Source organism: Felis catus, chromosome D4 (genome assembly GCF_018350175.1).
Source record: "Felis catus isolate Fca126 chromosome D4, F.catus_Fca126_mat1.0, whole genome shotgun sequence".
NCBI lineage: Eukaryota > Metazoa > Chordata > Mammalia > Carnivora > Felidae > Felis > Felis catus.
The window spans coordinates 55,829,183-55,842,340 of record NC_058380.1 but is presented as its reverse complement, the minus strand read 5'-3'; the positions used below and the strand labels follow the sequence as shown (position 1 = coordinate 55,842,340).

General features: G+C 38.4%; 1 protein-coding gene across 8 annotated transcripts in view; it reads left to right on the top strand.

The window, feature by feature from the left end:
- UBAP2 (ubiquitin associated protein 2) overlaps positions 1–13,158 on the top strand; it is a 111,352-nt gene that overhangs the window by 57,349 nt on the left and 40,845 nt on the right. For 6 of the 8 annotated variants that reach the window (XM_045042953.1, XM_006939217.4, XM_019816090.2 and 3 more), the window contains 3 exons: positions 3,435–3,489; positions 6,280–6,383; positions 12,830–12,895. In XM_045042953.1, the coding sequence (XP_044898888.1) occupies positions 3,435–3,489; positions 6,280–6,383; positions 12,830–12,895 (225 nt within the window). The remainder of the gene's footprint in view (positions 1–3,434; positions 3,490–6,279; positions 6,384–12,829; positions 12,896–13,158) is intronic. The other 2 variants (XM_006939219.4, XM_006939218.4) reach the window with 1 other exon arrangement.

Sequence of the window (13,158 nt, the reverse complement as noted above, 5' to 3'; positions counted from 1 at the left end):
GTGAGTTTGAGTCCCTCCCATGCAGCTCTGTGCGGATGGTATGGAGCCTGCTTGGGATTCTCTCTCTCCCTGGCTGCCGGCACTTCCTCCTCCCTCCACCCATCCCCTTGTATGTGCTCTCTCTCTCAAATAAATTAAAAAAAATTTCTGAGCAGGATCCCCTTTTAAAATCGTGCCACTGTCTTAATATTTACTGTTAAGTTCCTTTTTTCACATGTATACCAATGAAATGAAATTTCTTTTGTTACAAAGGGTACACATGAACTCACCTGTCAAGAGCAGTTGTGGTTTTTTCTTTTGCTTTCTCTGTTGGTAACTATTCATTATAGCAAAAGTAAGTTCTTGAGATATAATTCATGTACCATATAGTTCACTCACTTAAATTGTAAAATTCAGTGGTTTTTAGTATATTCATAGAATATACTGTATCCAACTGTCAACATGATCAATTTCAGAACATTGTTTTTATCTCAGAAAGAAACCCTGTCCCCTTTAACTATCAATTTCCAATTCCTCCATCTTTTTCACCCCCTTCCCAGCAGTAAACAACTACTAGTCTATAAATTGACCTATTCTGGACACTCCCATTTAAAAGGAAATTTTATAATATGTGGTCTTTTTGTGCCTGGCTTTTTTCACATAGCTTAATGTTTCAAGGTTTCATCAGTGTGTATCAGGATTCAGTACAATATTGTAGCACGCAGCAGTATGCCATTCCTTTTTTTTCCCCCCTAATGTTTATTTTTGAGAGAAAGAGAGTAAAGAGGGGTAGGGACAGAAGATCCAAAGTGGGCTCTGTTGACAGCAGAATGCCGGATGCAGGGGTCATGCCCACAAACTATGAGATCATGACCTGAGCAAAGTCAGATGCTTAACTGACTGAGCTACCGAGGCACCCCAGTATTCTGCTGTTTTTATTCTGTTTGTTATTCTGCTGTTTTTATTCATTTCTTTTTATGGCCAAATAATATGCCATTGTATGGATGGATATACCACAAGTTTTTAGTTAGTTTTGTTTGGTTTTGTTTGCTGTTGTTGTTTTGTTTTGCTTTGTTTTTTGGAGAGAGAGAGAGTTTTAGTGGGGGCAAGGGGCAAAGAGAGAGAGAAAGAGAAAGAGAATCTTAAGCAGGCTCCATGCTCAGCACAGAGCCCAAAGTGGGGCTCGATCACAGCCGTGGGATCATGACCTGAGCTGAAATCAAGAGTCAGATGCTCAACCAATTGATTCACCCAGGCAGCCCTTGTCAGTTTTTTGTGTTTTTGTTTTGTTTTTTACAATAAAGTGTTCTATTTCCTGAGAATCGCTTTTCTTCTGTGAGACTTTCTTTTTTAAAAGTTATCCTTTTCCTAAATTTTGGATTATATTCTTGGCCAAAAACCTGTAGCTTGAAAGCTTTCTTCTTAGAGCTAGTTTTCTTTCTGCCTGAGTTTCGACTTTCCTGTAGGCTGTGGAAGTGGTTGTGTGTGTCTTACCTTTGCCTTTTGACAGTGTTACAAGAGGCAGTAGCGACTGATATGCATTATTAAGATTCTTTGTTTTTTTAGGACATTTCTCTCTATTCTCCCATCTCTGGGAATATAGTAGATTTTGGTTAAGACCATGTTTTTAATAATTTAACTTGAACTGTGGGGTAAGTTAACCATATGTAATTAATACACATTTTAGTTATATTAGTATGGCTAATAAAGCCCTTGGCAACCATCCTTCTCTGAATTCTACTCTTATGTACCTCATATATGTGGAATCATAAAATATTTGTCCTTTTGTGATTGACCTGTTTCATTCAGTGCAGTGTTCTCAAGGTTCATTCATGTTGTAGCATGTGTCTGAATTTCCTTCCCCTTCGGACACCTGGGTGGCTTAGTTGATTAAGCGTCCACCTCTTGATTTCTGCCCAGGTCATGATCTCATGGTTGTGGGATCAAGCCCCATGTCGGGCTCTGTGCTGAGCATAGAGCCTCCTTAAGATTCTTCCCCTGCCCCATGTGCGCATACATTCTCTCTCTCAAATAAAGATAAATAAACATTAAATAAAAGAATTACCTTTTTTTAAGGCTGAGTAATATTAAATATATCTCTTTAAGACTGTTTTCAAATTCTCTTTGGTATATATCCAGAGGTGCAATTCCAGGATCATATGATAATTCTGTTTTACTCTTTGGGGGCACTGCTGTACTATTCACCATGGTGGCTGTACCATTTTAGATTCCCAGCAAAGTGTACTAGGGTTTTAGTTTCCCTGCATTCTTGCCAAAACTTGTTATTTTCTGTTCTCTTTCTCTCTTTCTCTCTTTTTGATAGTAAGCATCATAATGGTAACTGGTTTCCCTAATGATTAGTGATACTGAGAATCTTTTCATGTGCTTATTGACCATTTGCATATCTTCTTTGGAGAAATGTCCATTCAGATCCTTTGCCATTTTTGAATTAGGTTCTGTTGTTGAGCTGTAGAAGTTCTTCACACATTCTTGATATTATTCCTTTATCAGATGTATCATGGGCACATATTCTGTGGGTTGCCTTTTTATTCTGATATAGGTGTCTTTTTTTGTTTTGTTTTTAAGTAATCTCTACACCCACCATGGTGGTTGAACTTACAACCCCAAGATCAAGAGTTGCATGCTCTGCCGACTCAGCCTGTCAGGTGCCCCGTATAGTTGTCTTTTGATGCACAAATCTAACAACTGGTTGTTTGTTTTGTCTGTGCCTTTGGTGTCATATTTAAGAAATCATTACCAAATTCAGTGTTGTGAAGCTTTTGCTCTATATTTTCTTCTGTGAGTTGTATAGTTTTAGCTCCTGAATTTAGGTCTTTAGTCCATAGTGGAGGATGTTATGAAAAACTAGAGTCACTGAATAAAATGATCTCTTTTTGCTTGCTCGCTTGCTGCTGCCATTTTGGTTATTGACCAAAGTTCTAGTATAAAAAACAGTGTGTAATAGTACCTTCAGCTTACATAGCAGTTTTCCTCTTTCTGGTTCTCATTTCATTTTATAGTAGAAGTTTAAAATGTTACAGTATTTGCAGTAACTGATTTTAAAACATCTAGAATAGATTGTTTTTTTTTTTTTTAAGTAGGCTCCCTGCCTAGCGCAGAGCTAGAACTCATGACCCTGAGACCAAGAGTTGGTGCTCTACCAACTGTGCCAGCCAGGCAACCCCAGAATAGTTTTTAATATAAGCTGCCTGTGTTAAGTTGCAACATATCACAAGTACTATATAAGCAGAATGAAATCCCTTCTATCCTTTAAAATCAATAACTGTGTAGTTAGTTGTTTCAGTAGTGACCAGCAGGTTGGGTGCACCAGATGGGAACGTTGGTGCTGTTAGGAACAGTGATAGTGTTGTTTGGGGTGTGTAGAGAGTGACATTGGTAGAATTATAATTTTGTAGGGTATAAATACTATTTAACAGTACTATTTTCGTTTTCAGGATTTGGACGTGGAAGAGGGAGAGGGGCAGGAAGATTCACAACACACGGCATGGGGTAAGTCTGAGCCATCCTATTTTTATAGTTCTTACTCTCTTTAGGTATTACTCAAGGGTTTTTCTGCCTCTGTCCTGTTCCCAATTTATTTATCCTGGTGAATCAGATGTTAATTATTAAAAAGAGAAAGGGCGCCTGGGTGGCTCAGTCAGTTAAGTGTCTTACTCTTGATTTTGGCTCAGGTCTGGATCTTGTGGTTGTGAGATGGAGACACTGTGGGGCTGAGAGCTGAGCTGAGTGTGGAGCCTGATTAAGATATTCTTATTCCCTCCCCGCCCCTCTCACCATCTCACCATCTCACCATCTCCCATCTCTCTCTCTCTCTCTCTCTCTCTCTCTGTCTCTGTCTCTCTGTCTCTCTGTCTCTCTGTCTCTCTCAAATAAAAACTAAAAAAAATTTTTTAAGTGCCACAAAAAAAGAAAATTGTGAAAAAGTGAAATGCAAATAAAATTGTATTGTAATAGGCTTTCTGTCCTTGGCTTTTTTTTTTTTTTTTTGACATTTTGGATTGAATAATAGTTTGTTGAAGTAGTGGGGTATCCTTTACATCCGTGGCCTCTCCCCATTACATGCCAGTAGCATCCTTTCTCAAGTTGTGACAATCAAAAAAAATCTTCAGGTATTGCCAGATATTACCTGGTGTGGGGGGGGGCATAATCACCCCTCGTTGAAAACCACTGCATAAGAGTTAGGTTGATAAATCCAGCAATTGTCTTGAATGGTGAGTTAATGCAATGTTTATATAAAAATGTTAGTATTTTTATTTTATTTTTTTCTAAACAGTGAACATACGATTACTAAACAGGTGATATAATCAATTGTTCATAATTTCTGGTTGTTCTTTTACTTTTTCCTTCTTCTAAAACATTAGCTCCCCTTTGGGGTGCCTGGGTGGCTCAGTTGATCAAGTGTCCAACTTTATTTCAGGTCATGAACTCACACCTCATGAGTTCAAGCCCTGCATTGGGTTCTGTGCTGATAGCTCAGAGTCTGGAGCCTGCTTTGGATTCTGTGTCTCCCTCTCTCTTTGTTCCGCCCCCACTTGCACTCTGTATCTCTCTCTTAAAAATAAGATTAAGGGGCGCCTGGGTGGCGCAGTCGGTTGAGCGTCCGACTTCGGCTCAGGTCATGATCTCGCAGTTTGTGACTTCAAGCCCCGCGTCAGGCTCTGTGATGACTGCTCAGAGCCGGGAGCCTGCTTCAGATTCTGTGTCTCCCTCTCTCTCTGACCCTCCCCCGTTCATGCTCTGTCTCTCTCTGTCTCAAAAATAAATAAACGTTAAATAAAAATTTTTTTTTTTAAAAATAAGATTAAAAAAAATTTTTTTTCTTTTAAAGCCTTAGCTCCCCTTAGGTTTTTAGGAAAAGTTTTTAAGCTTATAGAAGCCATCTGTATATAGATGACAGTTGAGAAAGGAAGGGAATTGGTTCCAGGAAAACCCTTTTGTCTCTCCTTAGCTCCAGGGTAGCACTGTAGCAGGGGAGGGTCATTGCCTTCAGGTGATACCTCTTGCCATTTCTGTTTCCTGCTTGAGCTCATTGTGGATAAAGGAAAGATGGATACACAGGGAGCATATTGGCTGGAATACATACTGTGTGTGCCCAGACCAGCTTTTTAAACTCCTTTGTGGTTTTTTCAGTTTACATTAAAAAAATACTCTTGTGATTTTTTCATTTGTCAGATACCTCAGTAAAGCTGGAAAAAATTTTTAAATTCTATTCTGAAAATTTTAGAGATAGTATTAATTTGGCCCTAGTTAGACTTCTGAATATGGGTGTTTAGAATTTTAACGGAAAAAAAACCTTAATGAAACATTTTCTTTATATTCACTGTTTTTATACAAAAAGGATCTGGATTCTTACTTTGGGAAATAAACAGTGTGTGTTTAAGTCTAGTCTTAGTTTTATTTATTTATTTATTTTTTTAACGTTTATTTATTTTTGAGACAGAGACAGACATGAACGGGAGAGGGCCAGAGAGAGGGAGACACAGAATCCGAAACAGGCTCGAACTCACCGACCGCGAGATCGTGACCTGAGCCGAAGTCGGCCGCTCAACCGACTGAGCCACCCAGCTGCCCTTAGTCTTAGTTTTAAGGGAAGTTTTCCATGAGAACCCTTATTCTTCCTAATACAGTTATAGTTGTGTACATCTGCTTTAGGATGTGGAGTGCAGCAACTTAAGGAAATAAGGACATCATACAACAACATATGGAAGGTTCCCTAGGCAACCTCTGCTTTTTAGAAAATCTACATCCTGATAGTCAAGAAGAGTTAGCTATAATTAAATAGGGGAAAGATGGTGAAGTTAGGAAAAAAAATTTTTTTAATGTTTGTTTACCTGTTTTTAAAGCTTATTTTGAAAGAGAGTGAGGGAGGGGCACTGCCAGTGAAGACTCCAACTCAGGGTTCAAACTCAGAAACAGTGAGGTCACCACCTGAGCCAAAATCAGGAGTCAGATGCTTAACCCACTGAGCCACCCAGACGCTGCCCCTATTTACCTGCAGAGGGTAGAGAGAGAGGGAGGAGAATCCCAGGCAGGCTCTCTGCTGACAATGCATAGCCCAAAGCTGTAAGATCATGATCTGAGCCAAATCATCCAGATCTGACCTGAGTCAACTGACCATCTAAGGGGTTCCAGTTGCCCCAGTGTGAATTTTATTATATTGGCTTTTAGAAGGACAGGGTATTTGGGGAGGAAGAAGATGATATATGGTTAATGTTGTGATTTTGGTAATTGTTGCACTTGCTTTAATTCTTTTTTTTTTTTTTTTTCCCCAAACACAAGGACATTTAATCCTGCGGACTATTCAGATTCTCCATCTGTAGATGGGTGTGGGACAAAGCCAATAGTTTGGGAAGCTGCTCAGAATGGTGCAGATGAGGGGACTGGTAAGTGTCTATTGTCAAAGATGTGTTTTAAATGTTTGAGTTCTTAACATACAAAGATGTACTGATGGAGAAGAATGAAAAGCAGGCTGCTGTCCTACCTCTGAGACTATTAGCTGGTTCTTACCTCCAAGGTCTCATTTAAAAATCTCATTGACTGGGGCGCCTGGGTGGCGCAGTCGGTTAAGCGTCCGACTTCAGCCAGGTCACGATCTCGCGCTCCGTGAGTTCGAGCCCCGCGTCGGGCTCTGGGCTGATGGCTCAGAGCCTGGAGCCTGTTTCCGATTCTGTGTCTCCCTCTCGTTCTGCCCCTCCCCCATTCATGCTCTGTCTCTCTCTGTCCCAAAAATAAATAAACGTTGAAAAAAAATTTTTTTTTAAAAATAAAAAAAAAAAATAAAAATCTCATTGACCATAAGGTATTTGATTTTTCCCTTGTGCACTCTGAGGAAGAGGCTTTTATCAATCTGTGTAAGTCAGTACAAATTCACACTCAAATCTCAGTGTGTCAGGGATATATGTAATTTCTTACGGGTAGGTTTGTTACTGAAAAGTACCATTCCTGATGATGGACACAAATTTGGCCAGATAGAGTGGTAGGTGACTAGTAGGTTTGGGCATCAATTACTTTTGTAGATTTTTTTCTGTATCCTGATGTTTTTGGATTATTTCTTTTTGGAAATTCATGGACAAATACGTGTTAATTGGAGCTTCTAGGATTTGTTCATGATAATACATCATTAACTACTGCAGTTATATTTATAAAAACATAACTTGGCAATTCATGAATTATAAATGAAAATATAAAAGTGTAGTTCAATAAATAATCTAAAAGCAAACCACCCATATAACACCGATTCTGGTAAAAAAAACAGGACTGTGCCATCACCACAGAAACACCATCAATGAATTAGAAATCAAGGATACTATAGAAAGGATCAGCAAAAGGTATAAAAATGGTTATTTGAAAACACTAGTAAAATTGATAAGCTTACTGTGAGACTGATCAAGGGAAGGAGAAACAGCATACATAATTGGTTATAGGAATGAGAAAAGGGATATTGATATTAATTATAGTTATAATTAAAGTATATATTATGTATAATTGACGGTTTAATATAATCACAATTGTAATTAATATCAGGCATTAAAGTATACTTCATGTCAGTAAATTTTGTGCTAACATTTGAAATTACAGACTAATCTCCCTCTTCAACAAAAATGTAGAAATCTTAAGCCAAAATATTGGAAAACCATTCGGTAAGATAGAAAAGAATAATACATCATGACCATGTTAAATTTATACTTGGTAATCAAGGTTCTTTCACATTAAAAAATCAATCATTTCCCAGATACATATACTCAAGAGAATGGAAGACACGGCTTTACATAAAACCTTGTATACAGATGTTCATAGAGGCATAATTCATAATGGCCGAAATGTAGAACCAAACCAAATGCCTTTCAGTGGATAAATGGAGGAGTAAATTGTTGTGTATCATCCATACAATGGAATATTCATTCTACCATACAAAGGAATGAAGTGTTGATGTATGCTGCAACATGAATGAATCTTAAAAACATGCTGAGAGCCCAAATGTCCATCAACTGATAAATGGATTAAGATGTGGTGTGTATATATATGTGTATATGTATATGTGTGTGTGTATACACACACACACACAGTGGAATGTATGGAATTGAATACTACATGGAGTGTAGTACAATGGAATACTACTTCATGATGAAAAAGTAAAATCTTGCCATTTGCAACAACATGGACGTAACTGGAGGCTGTTATGCTAAGCGCAATGAGATAGGATTTCACTCGTGGAATTTGAGAAAGTTAACAGATGAACATAGGGGAAGGGACGGAAAAATAAGCTAAAAACGGAGGCAAACCATAAGAGACTCCTTTTGTAATTAAATATTTTTTTAACGTTTATTCATTATGAGAGACAGAGACAGAATGTGAGCAGGGGAGGGGCAGAGAGAGAGGGAGACACAGAATCTGAAGCAGTTCCGGGCTCTGCGCTGTCAGCACAGAGCCCAATGTGGGGCTCAAACCCACAAACCGTGAGGTTAGGACCTGAGCTGAAGTCGGATGACTTACTGGCTGAACCACCCAGGCACCCCAAACCATACAGAGAACAAACTGAGCGTTGGTGGGGGTGGGTGGTGGTGGTGGTGGTGAGTTAAATGTGTGATGGGTATTAAGGAGGGCACTTTTGGGATGAGCACTGAGTATCATATATGAGATGAATCACTCCGTTCTACTCCTGAAGCTACGACTGCACTGTATGTTATTAATTAACTAACTTGAAAAAAAAAATCATGCTTAATGAAGGAAGTCAGTTATAAAGGATCACATATTTTATAGTATATGATTTCACTTGTAGGAAATGTCCAGATCAGGGGGGAAAAAAAAATCAGTAGATTGTTGGTTGCTGAGGGTTGGAAACATTTGGGGAAAAATGGGGAATGACTACTAATGGTTTCAAGATTTCTGCCTGGAATGGGGTGCTTGGCTGGCTCTTTCAGTAGAGCATGCGACTCGATCTCTAGAGTTGTAAGTTTGAGCCACATGTTGAGTATAGAGATTACTTAAAAATAAAATCTTAAAAATAAAAAGATTTTTTCTTGGAGTGATGAAAATATTTTGGAATAGGGGATGCCTGGATGACTCGGTTGAGCATCAGACTTTGGTTCAGGTCATGATCTCACAGTTTGTGAGTGGTTTGTGTTGGGCTGGATCCTGCTTCAGATTCTGTGTCTCCGCCTCTCTGCCCCACCCCTGCCTGTGCTCTGTCTCCATCTCTCAAAAATGAATAAATGTTAAAAACAATTTTTTTTTTAAATTCTGGAATAGTCATGATTGTTTCATAACTTGTGAATATACTAGACATTATTCAAATGTGTACTTTAAGAGGATAGATTGCATGCTTCTGTGAGTTATATCTCAATAACAAAAATAATTATTTATACTTTTAACCGATTAAAGCTTAAAATTCCTTATTAAAGAAATGCATTTGACAAAACCTAACATCCATTTCTGATTTTTTAAAAAACTGGCAAATCTGGAATAGAAAGAAATCTTAGACAGGGGATATCTACAAAACATACAGCAAGCATTACAGTAAATGGTGATGTGTTGAATGTTTTTTCTCTGGAAGGAGGTAAAGGGGCTTCCTCTTACTCTTTCTATATACCAATGTACTAGAGGTCCTAATCATTGCAATAAGGACTGAAAAAAGTCGAAGGGTTGGAAAGAGTAAAAACCTGTCATTTCTTGAAATGATATAAAAATCTATAGATAAAATATTAAAATTAATAAGGGAGTTTTAAAAGGTGCTAGATAGAAGTTCAGTAGATGTATTTCTATAGACCATCAACAGAGAGAAAATGGAAAAAAAAAATCTGTAGCCTCAAAAAATTTCAAATGCCTGGCAGTGTAACGATATGCCAGATCATCAGCCTTCTACCTGTGAAAACGTAAAATATAAAATTGAAGCTCAGTCAGTTGAAAGTCCGTCTTCTGATTTGGGTTCAAGTTTTTGATCCCACAGTTGTGCCTTGGCTGCACACTGAACCTGGAGCCTGCAGCCTGCTTAAGATTCTCATTCTTTCTTTCTGTCTCCCTGTTGTAAAATAAAAAAAAAAAAAAATTATATATGTGTGTGTATGTGTGTATATGTATATATAGGTGTGTGTGTATACACACGTATACATATTTGTATATATATGTTTTAAGAAGAAATGAATGGAAAGAATATACCGTATTCATATATTTCATGTCTGGTTGTTGTGAGACTTAGTTTTTACTGACTCTCTTTGGACTTATTAATGGTAGTCTACCTCATGAAAATTTTCCTTGCTGATTTTTTTAAATGTCAGGTTTATTGAGATATGGTTTATATGCAGTAATATTTACCCTTTTGAAGGGCTATAAGTAGGTGAATTCTAACAAATGCATGTAGTTGTGTGACCAACCCTAAAATCAAGACTTTCTGTATGAGCCTTCAACAACTGCAAATAATTAAAAAGGAAAAAAAGGTACCATTTATAGTTCATACAAAAACATGCAATATTTATATTAAATCTGATAAAGTATGTCTAATATTTGTATGCTGAAAATTATGCAACCTGATGAGAAATACCAAGACCCCAAAATGGAGAGATACTCAGTACTTATGAACTGAAGATTCAGTATGTTATTAAAAAGTTCTATTTTTCCTCAAATTTATGTTTACGTGAAGTGTATGTTTAATCAGAATCCTAGCAGATTTTTTTTTGGTGTAAATTGAAAATTTGATTTAAAAATTTTCATTTTAGGGTGCCTGGGTGGCTCAGTTGGTTAAATGTCCGACTTTGGCTCAGTTCATGATCTTGGCGGTTTGTGAGTTTGCTTGTTTCAGATTCTGTGTCTCCCTCTCTCTCTGCTCCTCCCTGACTCATGCTCTGTTTCCCTCAAAGAAATATTTAAAATTTTTTTTAAAATTTTTATTTAAAGAAATTTGTATTTTGTTTTAAGTTTTTAAGAAATCTCTACACCTAGGGGTGGGTGCCTGGATGGCTCAGTTGGTTAGGCATCTGACTTGGGCTCAGGTAATGATCTTGTAGTTCATGGATTTGAGCCCCGCGTTGGGCTCTGTGCTGACAGCTCAGAGCATGGAGCCTGCTTTGGATTCTGTCTCCCTCTCTCTCTCTCCAAAATAAAATACGTTAGGGGCTCCTGGGTGGCTCAGTCCGATGAGCGTCCGACTTCGGCCTGGGTCATGATCTCACGGTCTGTGAGTTTGAGCCCCGCATCAGGCTCTGTGCCGACAGCTCGGAGCCTGGAGCCGGTTTCGGATTCTGTGTCTCCCTCTCTCTGACCCTCCCCCGTTCATGCTCTGCCTCTCTGTCTCAAAAAAATTAAATGTTAAAAAAAAATTAAAAAAAAAAAAAAACGTAAAAAAATTTATTTAGAAGTCGTCTCTATACCCAGTCTAGACCTCGAACTTAAAACCCTGAGATCAAAGTTACCTGTGCTTCTGGCTGAGCCAAGCCAGCCAGTCTCCCTGATTTTAAAGTTTTTATTGGGGCGCCTGGGTGGCGCAGTCGGTTAAGCGTCCGACTTCAGCCAGGTCGCGATCTCGCGGTCCGTGGGTTCGAGCCCCGCGTCGGGCTCTGGGCTGATGGCTCAGAGCCTGGAGCCTGTTTACGATTCTGTGTCTCCCCCTCTCTCTGCCCCTCCCCTGTTCATGCTCTGTCTCTCTCTGTCCCAAAAATAAATAAACGTTGAAAAAAAAATTTAAAGTTTTTATAGAAAAGTACAGATACTGGCGTATAACCCATACGAATTTTGAAAAAGATCAACAAAGTTTAGATCATACCCATCTTAAAATTCCAGCCCTTGTTTTTTATTGAAAAGGAAAGAAAACATCCATACAGAAACCTGCACATGGTATTTTTAAGTGGTTTTATTCATAACTCTTACTGATTTTTAAATCAGGTTTTGAAACATTGTTGAATTAGTTGTTTAACTGTTATTTTTCTTTTTTCTCTCCACGTCCTCTTCTTTTCCCTTCACCTGTCTTCTCTGGGCTCCTCTCTTTCCCCTTCTTCCCCCGATTCGCATTTAGAGTAGTAGATTCCTTGCTGAAAAACAAGGAAATGTGTTTAATGCAGAATACAGTTAAAGGATGTCAGTTGAGAAGAGTGCTGGGGCTGTTTCTCTAGGGGCCTCACAGAATGGCATTTTCTTGTTGAAAACATACAGTTCTGTGTGTGGACCTCAACCATAATTATAGGCTCAGAAACATGACTTTTGACAGGATTGTAATCAAATCCATTCTTTAGAGGCAGACCCTCCATTATGGAAAATGGAATGACTGAAGGATAGTTACAATAATGATTTATAAGTCGAAACATACTAAATATATTTGTAAAACATTGTAATGGTTTTAACAAGTGGGAAGGGAGTTTGGTGAACATGGGGATGAGAACAAGTGTAGTTGATGCAATTGAATGTTCAAAGGCTGTCTGGCTAATAGGATTTATAGTTGAGGTACAGTGGGCTGTCACAGTATTTTATTTTTATTTTTTTAACGTTTATTCATTTTTGAAAGAGACAGCGGGAGTGAGGGAGGGGCAGAGAGAGGGAGGCACAGAATCCGAAGCAGGCTCCAGGCTCCGAGCTGTCAGCACAGAGCCTGATGTGGGTCTCGAACCCACAAACTGTGAGTGAGATCATGACCTGAGCCGAAGTTGGACGCTCAACCAACTGAGTCACTCAGGTGCCCCGGGCTGTCACAGTATTGATTGCAGTACGTTTCCCTCTCCTCGGATGCACAGCCTAGATCAGCTTTGATGCTTTAATTTTGTTAAGTTGCTGAACAGTTTCTCTTCTGATGAATACCTTCATTATTTTGATATGTGAAAACCTTCCATTTTACATTGATCTGCAGAACTGGCATCAAATGCTCATAATGTAGCTCAGGATCTGCCACACAAAAATTCCTATGGACTCGAAGGTATGGTTTTCTTAATTCTTTAGTTAAAAATCTTCGGGGTGGCTGTCTGGCTCAGTTAGTACAACATGCAACTTTTGATCTTAGGGCTGTAAGTTCAAGCTGCCTGTTGGACATAGAACTTAGTTGAAATAAAAAGAATCTTTCAAAATGCTTACAGTGTCTGCCATTTTAATCAAGGCTAGTTAAGTAGAATTCATCAAGTGAATATTTGTAAAAACTGTATTTTTACACCTGCTTGATTAAATATCAACTTAAATGTTTTT